Source organism: Lithobates pipiens, unplaced genomic scaffold, assembly GCF_037356315.1.
Source record: "Lithobates pipiens isolate NorthernLeopardFrog02 unplaced genomic scaffold, aLitPip1_a1.2 Scaffold_30, whole genome shotgun sequence".
NCBI lineage: Eukaryota > Metazoa > Chordata > Amphibia > Anura > Ranidae > Lithobates > Lithobates pipiens.
In genome coordinates, this window is record NW_027507791.1 from 21,360,044 (window position 1) to 21,386,717 (window position 26,674).

Consider the following 26,674-nt stretch of genomic DNA (forward strand, 5'->3'; position numbering starts at 1 on the left):
TAATGTGAGATATATCTTTATTTAAGGTGAATATTGCACAGTGCTGTGTAGAGCATTTTAATAATCTCTGGGCATATTGAGTAGTCCTGACCTCTGAGTGGTATATCCTCCATCTATGGCAACTGCATTGCCACTTTATAGCCGTACTGTAGATGCAAAATAAAGCATGTAATAAGGCAGTATTACAGGCTAATGATTTATAACAATACAAATAATACAGCCAAAGCTACTCTAAAATTCTGCCCCATAGCTGAAACATTCAGAAGCATTCAACTACTATCACATGGTCGGATTTTCAGATGGAAAATGTACGATCGGATCATGTTGTCGGAAAATCTGATCGGGTGTGGGCTCCATCTGACATTTTCCGTCGGCATTTCCGACGCACAAAGTTTGAAAGCAGGATCTTAAATTTTCCGACAACAAAATCCGATCGTATTTTCCGACAACTTTGTGCGACCGTGTGTATGCAAGACAAGTTTCGGCCAAAATCTGTCGGAAAAATTCTGACAGATTTTGTGGTCAGAATATCCGACCGCGTGTATGGGGCATTATAGCGGGGAAGAATCAGACCCTTGGTCAATTTTTTATTGCTGTGTCCATGCTGGGGAGATTTTGCCCCTCACTTCCTCTCCCTCATTTGGAGATTTCCCCTCACTTCCTGTTTGCACTGGGTAGATTTCCCCTAACAACCTTTACTCCTTAATGAGATTTATGCTTACAGTAAATCCATTTTTTTTCCCAGTATATTTACCCTCACAAGGGAATTAACTTCACTTCTTGCTCCTCCCCAGTAGAGATTTACCCTCACATTCTGCCCTCATTGAGTAGATTTATTTTCACTTCCTGTCCCCATTCAGAGAATTTTCGCTTACTTCCTGTCCCTTTCACCATGTGGAGAATTCTCACTTACTCTGCTCGCTAGTGAGATTTCCCCTTACTATCTGTTCTCATGGGTGTATTTACTCCCACTTCATGTCCCCCCAGTAGAGATTTACCCTCACTTCCTGTCCCCTTATTCCTGTTTTCACCACGTACATTTTCCCCTTAACTCCTCCTCCATTCCCCCATGGATAGATTTGCCCTCACTACCTGCCCTCACTGAATAGATGTTACTCTAACTTCCTGTAGATATCTACTCACACCACCTGTTCTCATTGGATTGGTTTCTCCTCACTTCCTGTTACCTTAGGGACCTATAATCACTTTCTGTCCTCTTTTGAGTAGATTTACAAAGCAAAATTGTAATAGGAGCAGACTTTCCATTGTTTGCCTATCTCAATTATGCAACAATAAAATGAAAAATGTTACCCTAGTCCTGATAAGTTCCTCATCATCCAAAGGAACTATGTCCACAGCCATGAAAGACGCAGCATAAATTGTGGCTCTGGGAACCTCCATGCGTACTTTCCTGTGAATATGACATTTTTGTCTATGAGATTATAAATTTGTAATCAAATATTTTTTTTCAAATGTAATACAACATTACTAATGCAGTACATACAACCCAACCAAAAACCTAAGCATTTTGTCATGTGACCTTTGCTAAACAGGTGAATCAGAGGTGTAATTGTTGGATTGCGCTCTTCATCACCCTTGATATGATTAAATGGATCATGTGATTAGCATTAAAAGAAACTCTGAGCTGTGTTACTCTTTGTGTATCAATTTTCCAGCCTTATGGTGGTATTTTTATTTAGGTCGGATCAAGGAAGGTATTTTGTATCCCTGTGCATATATTTTTCATTATCAGTTGTGCCAGCTGTTCAAGAACCCTTCTGGTTTGCAGTCTAGATATTTGCAGCCTAAATAGCTGGCCCATCCACAGAAGCAACCAGAAAAAGCTTGTGACTGGTTAGAGGAATGCTGACAGGGTTTAGGATGGTGTCACCCACATTTTTTCAGAAGGGTCCCATTGGGCCCAGACCATTGACTAAAGGATTGGATGGGGGGATAGTCCAGAGTATTTTTGAAGCCAACGGAGCTCCTGAGACAAAGTTAAGCCTCAAATACATCATCTGGTTAAACACAAGACCATGCACATGTGCTGGCCCATTGTCCTTCACAGAAGGCCACTTTTGGGCATGCATCTTGTATGCACACCCTGTACCAAGGTTGGCTTCTCATGCTCTTTTCAATGCTTGTTTCTTAAGGTGGTCTCCAGCTGTACAATTCATAACCACATGACCTGTACTCTGACCTGTAATCTTGCTCCCCTCTTACTGATCCATTTTACCTAATCTCTTGGATTTCTTACCCTGACCTCTCTTGGACTTCTACTCTTCTGATTATGACACCAATGCCTGGGGCACTGATTAAACTTCTGCCTGCTGATTCTGCAATGCCATTGATTGCCTGTTTACATTGTTCATTGCATGATATCTGCTTGGTAACTCTGCCATTGCCTATTATTCAGTGTCACAGCTTGAGCAAAAGAGGCCACTAGACATGTGCACATTTTTTTGTTGCAAATCAAAATTCCATTGAAATTTGTTATTCGAAGATTAGGATGTATGCAACTTTCCAAATCACAATAATAAAGTATATGGCCCGGAGCAAAAGTGAAACTGGGAGGAGAGCCAGCATGATGCGGGTGGGCAGTGAGGCGGAGTGAATAGGGGTTATTCACTTACATGATTGGGTCCCGAAGTGATAGGGGGTGTCCAGTAGGGTGTGGAGGTGCCCAGTTGGTGATCGATAGGAGCTTATCACAGGGTAAGGAAGGTTTCTCCCACCCACCCTCCCTAGTTGGTTTGGTTTGGAGATGTTTCTTGCCAATTTAATATGGATGTGGTTTGTTTTCTCTAGTAGGACTTTTAGGGGGGTAAGCTTTGCCTGAACATTCAATTCATGGGTTATTTTGTTACTAGTCATACCGGTGCTCTATTGGGTCTTTGAAGGCAGTGCTGGAGAATTAGGGGGTTGGGCCCATCTGGAGGTATTGGTGTCCCTTCCCTTTCTAATAATACAATGGTAACATCAAAGGCTACTATGGTCATTCGACTTCAAAAAAAGTACTGTGTCATCTGGTCAATTTGGGAGGGGAAGGAAGAGGTCAATTGTTTAATGTTATAGGTAGTCAGAGCCTCAGCAATCTGCAGATCCATCTGTCATGAATTTTAACAAATCCAAAATAAATTATAATGAAATCGAATTATCCAAATTCAAAAAGGAATTTCGAAATTCTAAATTAATTCAAATTTGAAAATTAATTTGAACTTGAAATGGAAACATATCGCAATAAATGTTTAAAAAATACACTCATGTCAATTATATATATGTTATACAGGTGCTGTCTCAAACCTGTTGTGGCTAGGCAATGATCACACTTATAACCACGAGTAACTTTATGTGTAAACAGCGCTTGCATGTGAAATAATAGTAGACAATTACTGAATCCTCTTAAAAATAAAATAAAATACAATTTTTTCACTTGGTGATCAAACTTATAACCACAAAAGTAGAGCTCTATGTTGTGCCAGAGGGTGGTGACAACTGTGTGTTGGGATTGGGATATACCCATTCTGGTCTGTAGTTTTTTTGGTGTACAGTTTAATATTTTTTTATACAGTGCCAGGTCTAAAAAGTTGATTTGATTACAGTCCCAGCCACCCGAGAAGGTATTACCATATGCATTGATCTTGAGTCCTTCCCCCGTACCATTCCATGCATGTCATCGATGTATCTTTTGTAACGCACCATTTCAGGTCTTGATTTTCTATGGGTGGCCATCCAAGTGATATTTAACCCTTCTTGCCATGAGACAAGAGCAGTTGCGGACCACACATTAGGGGTGCAGGGGCACTGCCCCCCCAAATTCATGCGCTGACCCTTAATCTCCATGCCGGGCGCGGACAAATAGATTTCAATGTGTTTTTTTTTTTAGACACATGATTATAGCCTGAGACTCTGATTGGCCCACCCACTTGTGTGACATTAATATTCGCTAACGTCTTCCTGCTTCTCCTCTTGGCCAATCAGGAAGTGGGTCCTGAGACCCGATTGGCCAGGGAGTCTTGGGACCAGCTTCCTGTTTGGCCAGGAGGAGAAGCAGTGGCCCCGGCTCTTCCCTCCACAAGCTGTGGGCCATGTGCAGTGAGGAGCAGCAGGTGGAGGGGCAGCAACAGTCTCTTCGAGGAGCCCCTACCCCAGAATCAGAAGTGCACCAACACCACTACCTCGTCATCATCCTCCTCCCTGCACCTCTACCGCAGCATAGAGTAAGGCCATGGATCACCAGGGGTAGTGCAAGTGGGTCGCTACCTTCCCGATCAATCAGTCAAGTGCCAGTGGAGGGGCTGTTATGCGGGTGGATTGCAGCCTTCCCAATCGATCAAGTGAGTGCTCATGGGGGGGTGTAGTTTGAGTGAGGGGGCCAGGTTTGTTTGCCACCCCTAAAAATATTGGGCATCAGCCTTCTGGTGAATAAAGACCTTTACTTCACACATGGTGGCTTGAGTGATTTTTACTGCTGCAGATACAGCACGGGACTATTTCACATGTCAATAGGGTTTCCTATCTTGGATATCACTGTACTTGGTTGGGACTGAGTATTTTTCACTGGAACTCTTTGGACTTTGATTTCTTTTTGGATTCTTAATTTTTATTTTTATGCTGATTCAGTAATTGTATATTATTATTTCACATGCAATCGCTGTTTACAAGTTTGATCATATCGCAATAAATACAGTAAAGTATAAAAGTGAAATACAATGATGATTTCCACTTTGGTTGATTTATAGAATATCATAAAACAGAATACAATAGAAAAGAGAATAAAATAATAGAATAGAATAGAATATTTTATATTCCTTTATTTTCCGTCATATTCTCTTATATTCTATTCAGCGGCCTAAGTAGGAATCATCATCTTATTTCACTTTTATACCTTACTGTATTGATTTCAATATGTTACCATTTTGAATTCAATTTCATTTTCAAATTCATTTTTGAATTTGATTTGAAAATAAAGAATATATGAAACAAACCTGAATATACAAAACAAATTCCAAAAACGAATCATTCTAACAAGTTTGACAAAACAACATTATTAACTTAACTAATTCTAAAGCCACCAGTTTGCTTTTGGGCAGGGCCGTCTTTAAGGCAGGGCAAAAGGGACAGCTGCCCCGGGCCCTGTCATTGTTGTGGGGCCCAAAGCAGCTGCCTCATACTTGCCAACCTTTCCAGTTTAAATTCCCTTGTCCCTTGAAGTTTTAGTCCTGTGCTGTGTCCCAATTTCTCAGTGTAAAATGCTGCTACTAGTGCTGCTCAGCTCTGCCCTATTTTGTACAGTTGACTCACCTGCAGACCCTGTGTTTACATGTAAATAACCAACATTCATTTGTAAATAGCTGAGACCAGCAGCATTGATATGTAAATAAAGGTGGTATTCATATATATCATGCCCCCCTGCAGTAAGGAGAAGATGTGCTGTAACCTATAGCAGCAAGTGATTACTGTACAGTAATCTCTAGCAACCTATCAACAAGCAGAAATCATGTGCTTTAACCTCTAGCAACTAATCAGTGAGCCTTAATGTGTACTGTAGCTTCTAGCAACCAGTCAGTAAATAGTAATGATATGCTGTAACCTCTGGCAACCAATCGCAATCGCTGCCTGATCTGATACAGTAAACTGATTTTAAGTCTAGCTGCTATTTATTGTATGTCTCAGAGAAGGTGGAGATTGAAATTGCATGGGGAGAAATTTTTTGCCCTGGGTCCAATCAATAATAAAGATGGCCCTGCTTTTGGGTATATATTCCAATCAACCACCCCGTACATATTCACATTTTCTTTGATCTTCTGCTGCTCTATAGTGAGGAGAGTTACCCAAAACTTTCTGTATGTGACCTTTCCTTTAACAATGAAAGTCTGGATTCCTGAGCAGCCAATTGCCATGCTGTCATGGAAGAATGAAGGGATAGTCCCAGGTCCTGTGTTAATTTCAACCAGAGTGACTTGGACTTACTTATCTACATATTTGGTAAGGTTTAATAAAGGCAATAGTCCATCCAGTTCTACCTGTATGGGTGTGTGTTTTTGATTGTGTAGATAAGCCTTTCCCATATCCAGGGCTTTTTTTCAGCAGGAATGTGGGGGAATGCAGTTCTGGCACCTTCAGCACTGAATGTATGTAGCAAGGGGTGCTGGGGGATCTATTGTTACTGGAGGTGCTTTTTTTTCAGGGGTTTATTGTTGCTGGGGAGGTCTAATATTGCTGCTGGGGGACCTATTGTGTCTGGAAGCAATCTATTTTTGCAGGAGGGGTCTGTTGTTGCTGGTGGGGGGATCTATTGTTGCTGGGGGTGGTAGTTGTTGTTGAGGGGATTTACTGTTGTGGGAGCAGTCTAATGTAGCTGGCTGCTGGAGGGTCTATTGATGCTTTCTGTGGGGGGGATGTGTTGTTGCTGCTGGGGGTCTATTTTGCTGGAGGGGGGTATTTTTTGCAGCTGGTCCATTGTTGCTGGGAGAGGAGGGGTCTATTGGTGGCTGCAGGGGATTTTTTTTATACTGCTTTTCTTGTTATTATTAGCAAATTCCATACAAATTATTTAGTACCACAAATGTTACTTGGTTCTGTATTTTCTAAAAGGGGCAGTATTGGGAGGTGGATAAGGGATGGAACCAAATAACGGTGCTTGGAGGTAGGTAGGAGCAGAGACAAGGGCTAACTCTGAAAGGCAGAGTTCCTGCACCTATTCTTTGAGAAAAAAAACCCTGTCCATATCCCTGTATACTGTGTTTGCTAAGATGCACGTCCAAGAAACTATCCATACTTCCTGTAGATACCAATGACTGTGGAAGAGAGTTCCACATCCTTATTGTCCTCACCGTGAAAAAACACCTACGCAGCTTAAAGTTAAACTGCTTCTCCTCCAATCTCATTGTGTGACCCCATGTCCTCTTACACTCCTTGAGACTGAATAGTCTCCTCCCTATGCTGGGATTACCATTGAGATATGTGTATATCACTATGGTATCTCCTCTCAAGCGTTTCTCTTCCAGGGAAATTGAATTTAGCGCTTGTATTTGTTCCTTGTATTTGCGGTCATCCAGCCTCCATATTCATTTTGTTGCGCTTCTCTGAACTATCCCCAGTTACAGCACATCCTTTCTGAGGACTGGTGACCAGAACTGGATAGAATACTCCAGATGTGGCTAAACCAGAGTCTTGTAGAGTGGGAGAATTATTTTATCTCTGGAGTAAATCCCTTTTTTAATGCATGCCGATATTATGTTGGCTTTGCTTGCTGCAGATTGGCAATACACGCTATTGCTGAGCCTATCATCTACTAGGATGCCCAGATCTTTCTCCACCCTGGATTCCCCCAGAGCTTCTCTGCTTAGTAAGTAACTTGCATTTATATTTTTAACCCCAAAGTACATTACTTTACATTTTTCTTTGTTAAACTTAATTTGTCATCTAGTTGTCCACTCCGTTATTTTATTGAGGCCCTCTTGAGGACTTAACACAAGGCTACCTGTTATCAACTTAGAATAAAATAAAACAGGGCACCGAAAGAAAGGTGAGCACCATATGTGCAGGAGGTGGGTGATAAAGTAGATCTCCAGCTTTTTATTTTCCCACCCACTTCCTGTGAACCCCACTGTCATGGACATGTCAGCACCACCCTCTGCAGTATGTGGGGCTGCTCAACACCTCTACAAGAAGAAGACTTCAAAGTCATGTGAGCAGCTAGAAGATGCAAAGAGAAAAGTAGGAAGAAAATCAGATAAACAGCAGTGAGAGTGAGTGCAGGGATTTGGGTGAACTCAAGGTCTTACTGTGTTTATACATAGGGTCAAAGCAGTGGTCACCTTTACATTTCTATATTTTCCCCCAGAAAAATGTTCATTCTGTTTATTCCCTGCATGCCTTGGAGTGGTGTGTATCTGAAATACCCAGGTTGATTTCAAGCTATTTTGCTTAGTTTGGACAATATTCAACATGCCTATCTCGCAAACCAGGATTAAGCTTGGCAAGCAAAGATACACCAACTTGAAAGAGGCGCCAAAAATCTTTTTAGAAAATCTGCAGATTTACTCTTAACTTCAGTCATCAGATATCAGACTTGTCTGTCTGCTTGTAGAGGGATGTCATTTTGATGGCTTAAATATAATTTAAATATATGGCTTACTGGAGAGTCATAGACTTCCTCAGAGCCTCGATGGTTGGTGAGGTGAGGCTCTTTCCCACTTCTTCTTCTTTTCCTGGAGAAGGTATAGCAAGAAGAATGGATAAATAGCGACTGTATGGTATTTCAATGACAGTGACCCCCAGGGCTTTATTCTCCACCATCTTGTACTGTCCATCCAATTGTTTTGTCCAGCCACTTCCACCTGCAGATGGCACTTTCAAGGCGTCTGTAGGGAGGAGGTTAATTAAATGAACACATATTCATGAATAAAGTACTTCAAATATTATACACTGTCTTATATACTAGTACTATATTCTTCCTTCCTTCCTCCCTGACTTCCTTCCTTTCTTGCTTCTCCTCTTCATTCTCCTCTTCCTTCCCTCCTTCCTTCCTTCCTTCCTTCATTCTTTCCCACCTCCCCCCCCCTTTCTATTCTTCATTTTTTTTTCTATCATCACTCCATTTTTCTTTTCCTTCCTTCATACTTTTTTATTGTAACAAAGTAAAATGATATCCTATGTAACCTTCCAAGACTTGGTGATTTTCCAAAGAACATTTGGGTTCCTACAGGGCATTAGAGAGCGGCCATATGCGGACAACCTTTTGAATTATTGATAATCTCCAATAATCTTTGAATCTACCAGTCCACCACCCTTACTCCATAAGGTTCAAGGGTTAGATCAGTGGTCTCCAAACTGTGGCCCGTGGGCCAAAATATGGCTCTTTACTTGTCTTTATCCAGCCCTTGGGGCACCATACCTCCCACTGACACAAATGATGGGGCAATATTCCTCCAACTGACACCAATGATGGGACAGTATTCATTCCACTGGCACCAATAATGGGATCCTATTCCTCCTACTGATCCCAATTATGGAACATTATTCCTGCCACTGCCACCATTGATAGGGGCACTATTGCTCCCACTGATACCAATGAAGGAACATTATTCTTGCCACTGACACCAATGACAGGGAACTATTTCTCCTACTAACACTAATGATGGGACTCCATTCCTTCCACTGACACCAACATTTGGCCATTGATCCTCCCACCAATACCAATTATGCAGCATTATTCCTCCCACTTTTACTAATTATGGGACAGTATTCCTTCCACTGACACCAATGATGGGGCACTATTCCTTCCACTAATACCAATAATGGGACACTATTCTCCCATTAATATCAATAACGGGGCACTATTCTTTTTATTGACACCAATAATGAGGCACTATTTCTCCCTCTGACACCTATGATGGGGCACTATTCCTCCCACTAATATCAATGTGGGGCACTATTCTCCTACTATTGACCACAGGTCATATGTATCCCGCTGACCACCAAGCCCAAGGCATTTTCTACCAATGGCCACAGTCCGGCCCCTCTAAAGTCTGAGAGACAGTAAACTGTCCCTTTTGCTTAGAAAGTTTGGAAACCCCTGAGTTAGACCATTACGGCCTTGTGGGACAAGGCAGAGTAAGGAAATCTCAGCATTGAATGGTATTCCATTTACTAACTCCTAGTTGAATTTGGACTACCAGCTTTGCATGGAGCTGACATTCAAAAACAATCATAAAAATATGATACACCTAGAATATATAAAACTGGCACTGCCCTCCAGACTTACTGTTGGTGTTGACAATAGCTGTTACTGTGTAGTCATTAAGATTCCCCACTAAATTGTCAATTTTTCCACTGGTTTTCTCTTTCACAAAGGCGTTCACACTGTTCATGGCTGCCTCTGGGGAGGAAAAATCTTTGGACACCGTTAGAATATTGGGGTTTTGAGGATGCCATTTGTTGTCGATGAATATGGTTATGTCTTGGGTGGGGCGCACGCTGCTGTCAGGATCTTCAAGAGCATCATACAGGCCGTCCAGGGCTGCTGTCTTGAAAGCTACAATCATATATATATAGTCTTGGGGATTAACAGGTGGGTAATGATTGTTAACTTTCAGTTTAAGGTAACCATCGTATAAGATGGCCACATGGACGAGGGCTGCGCTCACACACAGAAAGAGCAAGGCTTTCATCTTTCTTCCTCCTGGATTTTGGTTGCACTGAACCTTCCTGAAAAACAAACAAAATGCTATAACTTATATATACAGTACTGCGCAAACGTTTATGGCAGGTATGAAAAATCCTGTGTAGACCAAGAAAGCTTTCAGAAGTAGAAGTGTTGATAATTTATTTTTATCAATTAACAAAAGATGATGCCGCGAGGGAATGTGCAAAGTAGCAATCACATGTCCAAATCATAGGTCAGCGAACACATGTGCATTTGCATCTATTAAATAATCCACGGGGATCTATATATAGATTTCTTTATTTATGATGGAAGATCCAAGTGGAACACAAGCATTAACCCAAAAAAGCCAATGAGCCAGAAATTAATGGTCATTAGACAATAAGTCGTCAGATAAAGACCACAAAAGAATGGACAATTAGGATCATCGATAGTCCATCCAGATACCTCTCTGATGTTGTATAATGCCGCCAGAGATCATACCAATACTGCGTTGCTTATTGCCTAATGACCATTTCCCACTGGCTAATTGGCTTGGACTGTTTTTTTAGGGTTTATATGTATTTTCCCCTTGGATCGTCCATCATTAATACAGAAAACTAGATATACAATGGATATAAAAAAATCTACACACCCCTGTTATGTCAGGTTTCTGATGTAAAAAAAAAATTTGACTTTCTGAGCTTTTTCTACCTTTTAATGTGACCTAATAAACTGTACAACTTTACAATCTTTTAGGTGGAGGGAAGTAAAAATAAAAGTCTGAAATAATATGGTTTCATGAGTGTGCACCACCTAAACTAATACTTTGTTGAAGCACCTTTTGATTTTATTACAGCGCTCAGTCTTTTTGGGTATGAGTCTATCAGCATGGCATATCTTGACTTGTCAATATTTGCCCGCTCTTCTTTGCAAAAACACCTCTCCTGTGCAAAGCTCTCTTCAGATCACCACAGATTTTCAATCGGATTCAGGTCTGGCTCTGGCTGGGGCATTCCAAAACTTGAATCTTCTTCTGGTGAAGCCATTCCTTTGTTGATTTGGATGTATACTTTGGGTCATTGTCATGCTGAAAGATAAAGTTCTTCTTTGTGTTCAGCTTTCTAGCAGAAGCCTGAAGGTTTTGTGCCAATATTTATTGGTATTTGAAACTGTTCATAATTCCCTCTACCTTGACTAAGGCCCCTGTTCCAAAGCGGTGCTGTCACCACTATGTTTCACAGTAGGTATGGTGTTCTTTTGGTGATGTGCAGTGTTGTTTTTGCGCCAAAAACATATCTTTTCAAATTATGGCCAAAAAGTTCAACCTTGGTTTCATCAGACCATAACATATTTTGCCACATGCTTTTGGGAGACTTCAGATGGGTTTTTGCAAATTTTAACTGGACTTGGATGTTTTTCTTGGTAAGAAATTACCAATTAGTGCCCATCAAAATGCCAATCAGCCAATGGCTATTTGTGCCCATGAGTCTGCCACTAGCCATGCCAGCAGATTTCTATTTTTTTTAAAAAGGTGATCTTCCTGCTTGTTTCACTGGCGTTAGGTCATTTATGAAAGATGAAGTTGTAAATCACAGCGAGCTGTTGATAAATTGGTGTAGGTTGAGTTTGAAAATTCCTATGAGACCTTGAGCTCTAACGTAGGTCACAGAGGTATGGTTAGACCTAAGACTTTTAATATCTGAAATAAATCCCCCTCACAGTGGCATTAAAGGCATCCCAGATCCGGTCAAAGCTAGCAGATTGGTCATTTAATCTGGATAATGGATACTAAATGGATAGAAAACTGGTTAAAAAAACAAATTCAGTCTGAATGGTCTAAGGGTATCAGTGGTGTACCTCAAGGTTCAGTGCCAGGACCCTTACTTTTTAATATCTTTATAAATTATATTTGGTCTGGGATTAAAAGTAGCATTTCAGTCTTTGCAGATGACACCAAGCTATGCAGTGGAATAACGTCCATACAGGATGTCTCCAATTTACAAGCCAACCTCAATGCTCTGTCTAATTGGGAGACTATGTGGCAGATGAGGTTTATTGTTGAGAAATGTAAAGTTCTGCACTTGGGGGCTAAAAATATGCATCAAACATACTAGGGGGAGTACAACTGGGGGGATCTATAGTGGAGAAGGATCTGGGGGGTTTTGGTAGATCATAAGCTCAATAACAACATGCAATGCCAAAGTGAGCAAAGTCCTTTCTTGTATAAGAGAGGTATGGACTCCAGAGAGAGAGATATCATCTGTACAAATCATTAGTAAGACCTCATCTGGAATATGGAAGTTCAGTTTTGGGCTCCAGTTCTAAAAAATTATATCGGGGAACTGGAGAAAGTGCAGAGCAACCAAACTGATAAGAGACATGGAGGAGCTCAGCTGTGAGGAAATATTAGAGGAACTAAATTTATTCCCTCTTAAGAAGAGGAGATTAAGGGGGGATATGATCACCATGTACAAATATATAAGGGGGGATATGATCACCATGTACAAATATATAAGGGGGGATATGATCACCATGTACAAATATATAAGGGGGGATATGATCACCATGTATAAATACATAAGGGGGGGTAATGATCACCCTTAGGGATGGGCGAACGGTTTTGACACTTTTTCTTGTGAATTGGTAGGGGTACAATGTACCCATTACCAAGTCACATGGGGGGGCGGGATCTGGGGGTTCCCTTGTTAAATGGGGCTTCCAGATTCCGATAAGCCCCCCGCCCGCAGACCCTCACAACCATCAGGCAAGGATTGTGGGGAATGAGGCCCTTATCCACATCAACATGGGGACAAGATGTTTTAGGGGGGACCTCAAAACATCCTCCCCATGTTGTGGGCATGTGGCCTGGTAGGGTTCAGGAGGGGGGGCACTCTCTCTCTCCCCTCCCTCTTTTCCTGCGGCCTGCCAGGTTGCGTGCTTGGATAAGGGTCTGGTATGGATTTTAGCAGGACCCCTACACCATTTTATTTTTAATAAATATTCATACCAGACCCAATGGACCTGGTAATGGACTGGGGGGGAACCCATGCCATTTTTTTCAATGAGTTTTATCTATATTGAAGGGATCAGACAATACATTATAGCGGCGATCAGTTTTAAATGAAAATATTTCCTTTAGAAATGTCATTTTGCTCTCGGACTGTTCTAAACATGAGAAACATGCACCACTTTACAGGCATACTATAGACACCCCCCCCCCCCCCCCCGGTATGAAATTTAAAGGAATATTACACTTTTATTGTTTCACTTTAACCACTTAAGCCCCGGACCATTTTGCAGGCCAAAGACCAGAGCACTTTTTGCGATTCGGCACTGTAACAGTTTAACTGACAATTGCGCAGTCGCACGACGTGGCTCCCAAACAAAATTGATGTCCTTTTTTTCCCACAAATAGAGATTTCTTTTGGTGGTATTTGATCACCCCTGCGGTTTTTATTTTTTGTGCTATAAACAAAAAAAGAGCAACAGTTTTGAAACACACATTATTTTTTACATTTTGCTATAATAAATATCCCCAAAAACATATATAAAAAATTGTTTTCCTCAGTTTAGGCCGATATGTATTCTTCTACATATTTATGGTAAAAAAATTGCAATAAGAGATTATTGATTGGTTTGCGCAAAAGTTATAGCGTTTACAAAATAGGGAATAGTTTTATGGCATTTTTATTAATCATTTTTTTTTACCAGTAATGGCAGCGATCAACGATTTTTATCGTGACTGCGACATTATGGCAGACACATCGAAAATCTTTGACACATTTTTGGGACCATTGTCATTTATACAGCAATCAGTGCTATACAAATGTACTGAAACCTGTGTAAATGACACTGGCAGTGAATGGGTTAACCACTAGGTGGCAGTGTAGGGGTTAAGTGAGCCCTGGGAAATGTTTCTAACTGGGGGGGGGGTGTGACTGTGTGTGACACGTCACCGATCTGTGCTCCGATCACAGGGAGCAGAGATCAGTGACAGTGACCGGCGATCGGACTCACGGAGGTCCCGACCAGCGAGCATGTGTGCCACCGGTGGCGCGCATGTGATGACACGGCGGCAAATTTAAAGAGGAAGCAAACCCTGATGGGTTTACTTCCTCTTTGTCTCAATGCAAAGGTAAAGCATAATAGGCTACTATGCATCGCATAGTAGCCCATTATGTGTCACTTACCTGACATAGGAGCCAGCGATGTCACCGCTGTCCCCTGTAGTCCGGAGCATCCATCTTCTTCCGGGTATCGCTGCTCCCGCCACTCACAGTGCTGGAGCAGCGATGACGTCACTCCTGCGCATGCGCATGGGAGCCGCCACTAACGGCATATCGCCGTTAGCAGCGGCATGCTGCTAGGGAAATAGTGTGCCTGCGTGCCGCTGTCTACGGCACATGCGCCGTAGACAGCTCTCACTGTCTTTTAGTAAATATCTCCTAAACTGTGTAGGTTTAGGAGATATTTCTTGGACCTACAGGTAAGCCTTAATCTAGGCTTACCTGTAGGTCAAAGTGGTTTGTAAGGGATTACAACCACTTTAAAGGGACGTACCTGTATGCCCATTTGCCTATCCGTGCCATTCTGCCACCGAATACTGGCGCCGGTCGGCATGTGGTTAAGCATTATTAAAATCACTCCTCCTTAAAAAACTTCAGTTTTCAAAACTTTTTTTGCATTGATACATGTCCCCTGGGGCAGGACCCAGGTCCCCAAACACTTTTTATGACAATAACTTGTATATAAGCCTTTAAAATTAGCACTTTTGGTTTTTCATGTTCGTGTCCCATAGACTTTATCGGTGTTCGTGTGTGCTGCCAATTTTTTTGCCTGTTTGCATGTTCTGCTGCGAAATGAACCGGGGGGGGGGGGGGGAGGGGGTTCGGCTCATCCCTAATCAACATGTATAAGGGGGATATGATCTCCATGTATAAATGTATGTGAAAATGTGAAATAGACTCCCTCCAGAGGTGGTTCTGGCCAGCTCAGTAGATTGCTTTAAAAAAGGCCTGGAGTCTTTCCTAAATGTACATAATATAACTGGGTACCGATATTTATCGGTAAAAGTTTATCCAGGGAAAATCATATTTCCTCGATCAGGGGATCATGAAGGAATTGGATCCTGCTTTGCTGGCATTTTTTGCCTTCCTCTGGATCAACTGTAGGTGAAGGATTGTGTATATAGGATTGTATTTTTGTTTTATTTTTTTCTGGTTGAACTAGATGGACTTTTGTTATTTTTCATCCTGACTATTTAAATCTGTAATCTTCAGTAGAAGGTAAAGCATGGTTGAGTATACTCCCCTACTTTGTCCACTTGGACCCATCCAGGTCCCAAACACCTTTCGTCAGGAGGTGAGTCTATTGCAGCGTACACACGATCAAATTGTCCGGCGTACATAGTCCGCCGAAACGCATTTCACAGGACAAATCGATCATGTGTGGGCTTCAGCAGACTTTTCCAGTGTAAAGTCTGGCGGACTTAGAAAGTATTTTTGCAGTCCAATCTTTCCGCCGGACTTGGGTTTCAGCGGACAATTCGTTCGTCAGTATGCTAGTCCGGCGGACTAAGAATGACGCATGCTCAGAAGCAAGTACGAAAAGGAAGCTATTGGCTACTGGCTATTGAACTTCTTCTTTCTAGTCCCGTCGTACGTGCTGTACGTCATCGCGCTAGCAAACGCCGGACTTTCTGTGTGTGGCAAAGTCCGTTCGGTAGAAAGTCCGCCGGACTATCCGCTCGTGTGTACGCGGCATTCGACTCCTCTGGTCAGCATTATAAAAATGTGAGGTTGGGCACGACACAAAATTCGAAAGATTGTAAAGTGTTAAGCCTCATTCCCACGATCGGACTTTCCGACGGGAAATGTGTGATGCAGGCTGTTGGCAGTAAATCCGATCGTTTGTGCGCTCCATAGGACAATTCTTGTCGGACTTTCCACCAACAAATGTTGGCTAGCAGGTTCTCAAATTTTCCCCGGACATATGTCTGTTGTCGGATTTCCCGAGCGTGTGTACACAGGTCCGTCGGACAAAAGTCCAAAGCACAAACACACATGATCAGAAGCAAGGACGAGCCGGAAGTGGTTGGTTTTGTAAACTAGCATTCGTAATAAAGAATTAACATTCGTGACGCGGCAAATTATGAAATTTGGAAATGCAGCGCACAATTCTCTTCTTCTTTAATGGGATAATAATGAAGCTGCTCTGCTGGTGATACTGATGGAGTTATTGCAAACTAATTTTCAAAGACTTTTTTTTCTAGTGATATCAAGAATAATATTATTATGCTTTTTTTATTTATTTTTTTGATGCAAGTTACCACAACACCATTATCCTGTAGTTTTTGGATCAAAGATACAACTATGTTTATTATTATTATTCTCCGCAATTTTTTTATTGTGCATTAACCACTTCAGCCCTGGAAGAATTTACCCCCTTCCTGACCAGAACACTGCGGTTTTTATTTTTTGCTCTATAAACAAAAGAAGACAAAAGAAGAGCGACAATTTTGAAAAAAATTCATTATTTTTTACATTTTACTAGAATAAATATCCCCCAAAAATCTTTTTTTCCTCAGTTTAGGCCGATACGTATTCTTCTACATATTTTTGGTAAAGAAAAAAAATCGCAATAAGTGCTTATTGATTTGTTTATGCAAAAGTTATAGCGTTTACAAAATAGAGGATAGTTTTATGGCATTTTTATTCATTTCATTAATTTTTTTTTTTACTAAGGCAGCGATCAGCGATCATTTATACAGCGATCGGTGCTATACATATGTACTGATTCCTGTGTAAATGACACTGGCAGTGAAGGCGTTAACCTCTAGGGGGTAGTGTAGGGGGTCAAGTGTGTCTGGGACATGTTTCTAACTGTGGGGGGTGTCACAGGGAGCAGAGATCAGTGACACTGTCACTATGCAGAATGGGAGATGCTTAATTACATTAGCATCTCCCGTTCTCCCCCCCCCCCGGTGAGGCGATCGTGGGTATCGTGGAGTTAGCCGCGCCCACTGGCCGCCTCTTAAAGGGCCACATACAGGTACGTTAGTTTTCCTGTACGAGCCCTTCTGCCGACGTATATGGGCGTGAGGTGGTCGGCAAGCGGTTAACAAAAAAATTAGACACGCTATCTGCCAATAGAACTTAACCAAAAAGTGCATTCTATGCATCCAAAAATATAGAAAATATAGCAATTCAAATCATTATTGAACCAAAAAATAAAATAAAAGCCTCATGCATATGTAATGCTTCTTAACCAGTTCCCGACCGGCGCACGTCGATGTACGTCGGCAGAATGGCATGGGCAGGCATATTGTCGTACAGGTACGTCCATTTTTAAATGCCGCCCTGCCATCGCTAGAGCACCGCCGGCGGCACGCTCGTGTGCCGGTCGGGACCCCCGTGAGTCCGGTCGCGGGTCCCGCGGACTCGATCGCCGCGGGGATACCCGCAATCATCTCACAGGGCAGCTGAACGGGGAGATGCCATTGTAAACAGCATCTTCCCATTCTGCCTAGCAACAAGTGACGCTGATCTCTGCTTCATGTGATTGGAGCAGAGATCAGTCTTCACTAACACAAAGCCCAGCCCCCCACAGCTAGTAACATGCCCCTAGGAATGCTTAACCCCCTACACTGCCACCCCCTGGTTAACCCCTTCACTGCCAGTGTCATTTACACAGAAATCAATGCATTTCTACAGCATTGATTGCTGTATAAATGACAATGGTCCCAAAAATGTGTCAAAAATGTCCGATGTGTCGCAGTCACAATAAAAATTGCTGATCGCCGCCATTACTAGTAAAAAAAAAAATCTTAATAAAAATGCCATAAAACTATCCCCTATTTTGTATAACTTTTGCGCAAACCAATCAATAATCACTTATTGCAATTTTTTTTTACCAAATATATGTAGAAGAATACGTATCGGCCTAAACTGAGGGAAAAAAATGTTTTATATATTTTTGGGGGATATTTATTATAACAAAAAGTAAAAAATTATGCGCTTTTTTCAAAATTGTCGCTCTATTTTTGTTTATAGCACAAAAAATAAAAACCGCAGGGGTGATCAAATACCACCAAAAGAAAGCTCTATTTGTTGGAAAAAAAAAGACGTCAATTTTGTTTGGGAGCCACGTCGCATGACCGTGCAATTGTCAGTTAAAGTGACGCAGTGCCGAATCGCAAAAAGTGGTCTGGTCTTAAGCCAGAAAAATAGTCTGGTCTGAAAGTGGTTAATATAGGGGGTCAACAATGCCAAGAGTGAATGCAGGGGTCCGTCATCCAGAGATAATTCTGAAAATTGTCTGGATTATTCTCCTGGAACTCCCGCAGCAAAGGCATGAGACATAATTGGCCACAATTAATAAAACAACCAATTTTTGGTCCAAGAACTCCTCCTCCTCCTGTTCCTGGACTGGACTTGGGCCAAAGCAATAACTCCAAGACCAATAATAAATAACACATTATCTCCTTCAACATGGCTGGTTGATGAACGGTCATTCAGAAAGGAACTGAAAAGCACAAAATGAAAAGTGCTAAATGAAAAACGTGAAAAAAAGCGCGAAAACTCACCAAACTTCGAAACATGAAATTAGCAGAAGGGTGGCGCTAAAGAGATTAAGAGCTGAAAAACGACATTTGTAATTATTGGTCAACATTTGTGTGCCGTGTGTATGCAAGACAATTTGGAGCCAATGCCCTTCGGACAAAATTCCACAGAATTGTTGGCCAACAACCCGATCGTGTGTATGAGGCATTAGCTTTTCTATTACTGCAATGGGATGGGGATAAATGTTTACTGGTTACACCTGATTATAATTATAAAGTAAATATCCTTCTAATTTCTTGTAATGGAACCACATATTAAGCTACTGTAGTTATTGGCTAGAGGCCCAGAAATTCTTCAGTCAGAGTTTGTATGGGCATGGGCTGTATTTGATCCGACCCGAGACAATACCTTGTAGGCAAATAAAAAGCACACTCTTAATTCAAATCCAAGCAGGATATGTCCGGGTTATTAATCATTATTATAATAAAATGTTTATCCACAGAAACCGCCAAGATTGGTGGTCTGCCACGCAATGATAATTTGCAGGGTAAAAGTAAAAAAAATAAAAAATATCACAGATGTTATATAATTAAAGGGATAAAATACAGTGTGTTATTCATTGAGATTTATTGGCTAAAACTGGAGAGTGCCAAATCTGGTGCAGCTCTGCATAGAAACCAATCGGCTTCCAGGTTGTTGTTTTTTTGGTCAAAGCTTAAAGTGATTGTTTTTTAAAAATAACAAACATATCATACTTATCTCCACTGTGCAGCTCGTTTTGCACAGAGTGGTCCTGATCATCCTCTTCTGGGGTCCCCAGTTGGCTCTCTAATTTAATGGCTGCAGATGGGCACTGAGCAGGGTGCATTGTTGGGCAATTTAATGGCTGCAGATAGGCACTGAACAGGCTGCATTAATGGGTAATTTAATGGCTGCAGATGGGCATTGAATAGGCTGAATTGTTGAGCAATTTAATGGCTGCAGATGGGCACTGAATAGGCTGCATTGTTGGGCAATCGAATGGCTGCAGATGGGCACGAGCAGGGTGCATTGTTGGGCAATTTAATGGCTGCAGATGGGCACTGAGCAGGCTGCATTGTTGGGCAATTTAATGGCTGCAGGTGAGCACTGAGCAGGCTACATTGTTGGGAAATTTATAGGTTGCAGATGGGCACTGAACAGGCTGCATTTTTGGGCAATTTATAGGTTGCAGATGGGCACTGAACAGGCTGCATTTTTGGGCAATTTAATGGCTGCAGATGGCCATGGAACGGGCTACATTGTTGGGTAATTTAATGGCTGCAGATGGAGACTGAACATGCTGCATTGTTGGGTAATTTAATGGTTGCAGGTGGGCACTGAATAGGCTGCATTGTTGATCAATTTAATGGCTGCAGATGGGCACTGAACAGGGTGCAATTTTGGGCAATTTAATGGCTGCAGATGGGCACTGAGCAGGCTGCATTGTTGGGGAATTTAATGGCTGCAGGTGAGCACTGAGCAGGGTGCATTGTTGGGGAATTTAATGGCTGCAGGTGGGCACTGAGCAGGGTGCATTGTTGGGCAATGTAATGGCTGCAGATGGGCACTGAGCTGGGTGCACTGTTGGACAATTTATAGGCTGCAGATGAACACTGAACAGGCTGCATTTTTGGGTAATTTAATGGCTGCAGATGGGCACTGAGCAGGGTGCATTGTTGGGCAATTTAATGGCTGCAGATGGGCACTGAGCAGGCTGCATTGTTGGGCAATTTAATGGCTGCAGATGGGCACTGAGCAGGCTGCATTGTTGGGGAATTTATAGGCTGCAGATGGGCACTGAATAGGCTGCATTGTTTGGCAATTTATAGGCTGGAGAGGGGCACTGAATAGGCTACATTGTTGGGTAATTTAATGGCTGCATATGGACACTGAGCAGGGTGCATTGTTTGGTAATTTAATGGCTGCAGATGGGCACTGAGCAGGGTGCATTGTTGGGTAATTTAATGGCTGCAGATGGGCACTGAGCAGGCTGCATTGTTGGGCAATTTAATGGCTGCAGATGGGCACTGAGCAGGCTGCATTGTTGGGGAATTTATAGGCTGCAGATGGGTACTGAATAGGCTGCATTGTTTGGCAATTTATAGGCTGGAGAGGGGCACTGAATAGGCTACATTGTTGGGTAATTTAATGGCTGCATATGGGCACTGAGCAGGGTGCATTGTTTGGTAATTTAATGGCTGCAGATGGGCACTGAGCAGGCTGCATTGTTGGGCAATTTAATGGCTGCAGATGGGCACTGAGCAGGCTGCATTGTTGGGGAATTTATAGGCTGCAGATGGGTACTGAATAGGCTGCATTGTTTGGCAATTTATAGGCTGGAGAGGGGCACTGAATAGGCTACATTGTTGGGTAATTTAATGGCTGCATATGGGCACTGAGCAGGGTGCATTGTTTGGTAATTTAATGGCTGCAGATGGGCACTGAGCAGGGTGCATTGTTGGGTAATTTAATGGCTGCAGATGGGCAATGAGCAGGGTGCATTGATGAGCTGTGACCCTAACTTTGCTTCAAGTTCTTTATTTAAAATGTACGTTTTTTTTCCTTAAACTTCCCTCCTAAAATTAGAGTGCGTGTTATACACTGATAAATACGGAATATTTTTACCAAAACGTAACGGAACTGTTGCAACCTGAAAGAGTATGTCCAGCAAAATGTGCGTGTAAAAAGGAAAACTTCCTATGAACGTGAATGGTGTAGGAATAGATTATAATCCTTGTTGAAATTTTTTATTTTTGCATTCCTGCTGGGAAGATTTGTCCTTTCAGTTTGACCCACAAAAAGCAAAGGGAAATCACAATATTACAGTAGTCACTAGAACAAGAGGCGAGGGAAAATCTTCCACTGGGGACCCCTTACAATCCACTTTTTTACTACAGGTAAGCCTATAATAAGGCTTACCTGTAGCTACCATGGCTATCTCCTAAACCTGCACAGTTTAGCCTCTGTATCAGCATGTGCCAACGTCATCGGCACACGCGCACTGACACAACGGCTCGTTCGCGCCGTTGCTTCAGCTGACGCACTGTTACCGATGTGATGTGATTGCGGCTCTGACCAATCACAGCGACGGGGCCCTGCAATACCCGAAAATTACTCTGGGAGCAATATCGCCGGCCGGAGCAGTGTACATGGACTGCTGCGGGGGCTTCGATCCAAGGTGAGTATTTCATAATGAGCTAGTATGCTATGCATACTAGCTCATTATGCCTTTGTCTGGCATTTACAACCACTTTAAGAACTGTCACTGAAAGTTGCATAACGGTGAAATTTTTATAATTTGTGGACTTGATTTATTGCTTTTTGGTTGCGCTACACTGTATTTGGTTTGCATGTGTGGCTATGTCTAAGTCAAATTTTTTTCAAGTCAATTTTTTTTCAGTTTGTTTGCGCCCATTTTTTAGAGCACCAGCCGCCACTGGATTGGAGTGGACTGAAGGGACCAGCTGGTATGGAGAGAGACTATCATTGTGACTCAGTAGGAGACGTGTCGGTGATCTGTGCTGCTGCACACTGCTGTCAGTGTCACAGCGAGCGTCAGTTTCATCTGTGTGCCTGTCCATTCTAATGTCTTACCCTCCTGAGTCCTGTCCCTGAACTACAGTGAAAAACTATTCATACCCCTTGAAACTAAAAACGTAAATGTATTTTATTGGGATTATATGTGATAGACCAGCACAAAGTGCCACATAATTGTGAAGTGGAAGGAAAATTATAAATAATACAAATAAATATGTGAAAAGTGTGGGGGGCATTTGTATTCAGCCCCCTTTACTCTGATACCCCTAACTAAAATCAAGTGAAACCAATTTCCTTCAGAAGTCACTTAATTGGTAAATAGAGTCCACCTGTGTGTAATTTAATCTCAGTATAAATACAGCTGTTCTGTGAAGCCCTCAGAGGTTTGTTAGAGAACATTAGTGAACAAACAGCATTATGAAGGCCTGGATTATTTCCTAAGGGTACATAATATAACTGGGTACTAACATATATATAGGTAAAGTTGATCCGGGGGAAATCCGATTGCCTCTCGGGGGATCAGGAAGGAATATGTTCCCCTGCTTTAGCAAATTGGATTGGAAGAAAGTAATTGGTGAAAGAAAGCCATAATAAGTCCCATTTGCAGTTTGTGAGAAGCCATGTGGGGGACACAGCACACATGTGGAAGAAGGTGCTCTGGTCAGAGGAGACCAAAATGAAATCTTTTGGCCTAAAAGCAAAACGCTATGTGTGGTGGAAAACTAAAGCCCCATACACACTATCACATTTTCTGATGATTTTTGTCTTCAGATTTACCAAAACCATATAATATGAGGTCAAACCTTAGGAGTTTCAATTTGTATGCAATCAGGCAGGCCCTTGCACTACATGGTTTTGGTAAATCCGAAGACTAAAATCAGCAGAAAATCTGATTGTGTGTATGGGGCATAACACTGAACATTACCCTGAACACACCATCTCAACTGTGAAAAATGATGGTGGCAGCATCATGTTGTGGGGATGCTTTTCTTCATTATTGACAGGGAAGCTGGTCAGAGTTGATGGGAAGATGGATGGAGCCAAATACAGGACAATCTAATGCCGCATACACACGACCGGACTTTTCAACGGATTTGGTCCGGCGGACTGGAATCCGTAGGACAATTCGATCGTGTGTGGGCTCCAGCGGACTTTTTCTTCCCAAAAGTCAGACGGACCTAAAAATAAAACTTGCTTCAAATCTTTCTGACGGACACGAGTCTGGTCGAAAAATCCAGTCGTCCGTATGCTAGTCCGACGGACTAAAACTGTCGCTAGGGCAGCTATTGGCTACTGGCTATGAACTTCCTTATTCTACGTCATCACGTTCAAATCCGTCCGAATTTTGGAGTGATTGTGTGTGGTTGAGTCCGTTAGTTTGAAAGTCCGGTGGACCTCAGCTGCAAAGTTCATCGGATTGTCCGCCGGACCAAGCCTGTCGAAAAGTTCGGTCGTGTGTACGCGGCATTAGAAGAAAACCTGTTATGCCGCATACACACGATCAGAAATTCCGTCAGAAAAAACTTGGATGGTTTTTCCGATGGAATTCCGCTCAAGCTTGGCTTGCATACACATGGTCACACAAAAGTTCTCGGAACTTTCGACCGTTAAGAATGTGGTGACGTACAACACCACGACGAGCCGAGAAAATGAAGTTTAATGCTTCCGAGCATGAGTCGAACTGTTTCCGAGCATGCGTGATTTTTTGCGCGTCTGAACTGCATACAGACGGACGCATTTTCGGATAGGAACTTTTTCCGACCGAAAAATAGAGAACCTGCTCTCAATCTTTTGCTGGCTGGAATTCTGCCAGCAAAAGTCTGATGGAGCATACACACGGTCAGAATTTCTGACCAAAAGCTCACATCCGACTTTAGCTGGCAGAATTTCTGATCATGTGTATGGGGTTTTAGAGTCTGCAAAAGACTTGAGATTGGGGGCGGAGGTTCACCTTCCAGCAGGACAACCACCGTAAATATACAGCCAGAGCTACAATGAAATGGTTTAGATAAAAGCATATTCATGTGTTAGAATGGCCCAGTCACAGTCCAGACCTAAATCACATTGAGAATCTGTGGCAAGACTTGAAAATTGCTGTTCACCGACGCTCTCCATCCAATCTGACAGAGCTTGAGATATTTTGCAAAGAAGAATGGGCAAAAATGTCCCTCTCTAGATGGGCAAATCTGGTAGAGACATCCCCAAAAAGACTTGCAGCTGTAATTGCAGAGAAAGGGGGTTTTACAAAGTATTGACTCAGGGGGGGCGCCATACAAATGCCCCCCACACTTTTTACATATTTATTTGTAAAAAAATGTAAAACCATTTATAATTTCCCTTCCACTTCACAATTATGTGCCACTTTGTGTTGGTCTATCACATAAAATCATTTTACATTTACATTTTTGGTTGTAACATGACAAAATGTGGAACATTTCAAGGGGTATGAATACTTTTTCAAGGCCCTGTATATACTTTATATTGAAAATAAAATAAGAAATATGTTTTGTGCCCTACTATCTAGCTTAAATCATATTGCTAATTGCATATTGTACTTGTTTGTAGCTTAAGCATTTCTCACAAAACCTGTATGTGATTTTGCTCAAGTGGTTGTACCGGGGTTATACCTGCAGCTCCAGACATCACCCTGGTACCGTTTCCCCACATCCAATTCCCATGACAGGAGACTCTGATCCACTTTCAATGGAGCCGGTTCACTCACCTCCGGGGCGCCACGGTCCGCACTGGAAAAGGGTCTTGTGCGTCTACTGGTCTGTTTCAGGTCCGAATTCAGGCAAACAAATTTGGACCTGATTCACACCTGAAACGGAGAACAGGGACATAACAGACCCTGGGAGCCATCAAAGTGGGAACTCGGCCATAAATATGGCCAAGCTGAACCCAGCGCAGTTCAGCACATTCATCTGATTGAGAATGAAAACCTATTTAGAGAGTTTACAAGCTTGAATCAGGTCTATAAAATTATACTCTATGTTAGCTGTAGCCCTTTGCTTGCTGTTATCCGGCCCTTAGGGCAATATTCCTCCCACTGATACCAATGATGGGGCACTATTCCTCCCACTGACACCAATGATGGGGCACTATTCCTCCCACTGATACCAATGATGGGGCATTATTCCTCCCACTGATACCAATGATGGGGCATTATTCCTCCCACTGATACCAATGATGGGGCACTATTCCTCCCACTGATACCAATGATGGCACACTATTTCTCCCACTGATACCAATGATGGGACACTATTCTTCCCACTGACACCATTGATGGGGCACTATTCCTCCCACTGACACCAATGATGGGACACTATTCCTCCCACTGATACCAATGATGGGGCACTATTCCTCCCACTGATACCAATGACGGGGTACTATTCCTCCCACTGACACCAATGATGGGGCACTATTCCTCCCACATATATTAATGATGGGACACTATTCCTCCCACTGATACCAATGATGGGACACTATTCTTCCCACCGACACCAATGATGGGGCACTATTCCCCCCACTGATACCAATGATGGGGCACTATTCCTCCCACTGATACCAATGATGGGGCACTATTCCTCCCACTGATACCAATGACAGGGCACTATTCCTCCCACTATTACCAATGATGAGGCACTATTCCTCCCACGGATACCAACGATGGGGTACTATTCCTCCCACTGATACCAATGATGGGGCACTATTTCTCCCACTGAAACAAATGATTGGGCCCTATTCCTCCCACTGACACCAATGATGGAGCACTATTCCTCCCACGTATACCAATGATGGGGCACTATTCCTCCCACTGATACAAATGATGGGGCACTATCCCCCCCCCATTGATACCAATGATGGGCCACTATTCCTCCCACTGATACCAATGACTGGGCACTATTCCTCCCACTGATACCAATGACGGGGCACTATTACTCCCACTGACACCAATGATGGGGGCACTATTCCTCCTACGTATACCAACAATGGGGCACTATTCCTCCCACTGACACCAATGATAAAACATTATTCCTCCCACTGATACCAATGATGGAGCGTATATATCAAATGGAAAATATAAAAAAAAAATACAAAATACCAGAGATCCAAGCAATTCCAATTTGTTAATCTGCCTTTGGATCTGGACTCAATAAATATCCCTTGTGTTGGTTTTGTTGTTTTGTGACAATGATCGCTTTACCTAAATTGAAAAATAAATAGAAATATAGAAATATCCAGCCCACCTGTAGGATTCCTCTGTGCTGCGTAGCCTGTATGGTGAATGCCCAGCCTTATATATGGATCATGTTCTGAGGAGCAAAGCACTGTGGGAAATATTTGGTAATGCTGTGTTTTGGCAGAGATAGAATTTTCCCCACAAAATTAAACAAGGACA

General features: G+C 42.4%; 1 protein-coding gene across 1 annotated transcript; it reads right to left on the minus strand.

Moving 5' to 3' along the window:
• On the minus strand, positions 1 to 26,674 carry LOC143942455 (serpin A12-like). Its single transcript, XM_077463761.1, has 5 exons — positions 26,523 to 26,674; positions 9,773 to 10,215; positions 8,144 to 8,369; positions 1,312 to 1,411; positions 1 to 146 (listed from the first exon to the last, which is right to left on the minus strand). The coding sequence occupies exons 2-5, from the start codon at positions 10,176 to 10,178 to the stop codon at positions 114 to 116; spliced, it is 765 nt and encodes a 254-aa protein (XP_077319887.1). The 5' UTR covers positions 10,179 to 10,215; positions 26,523 to 26,674; the 3' UTR covers positions 1 to 113.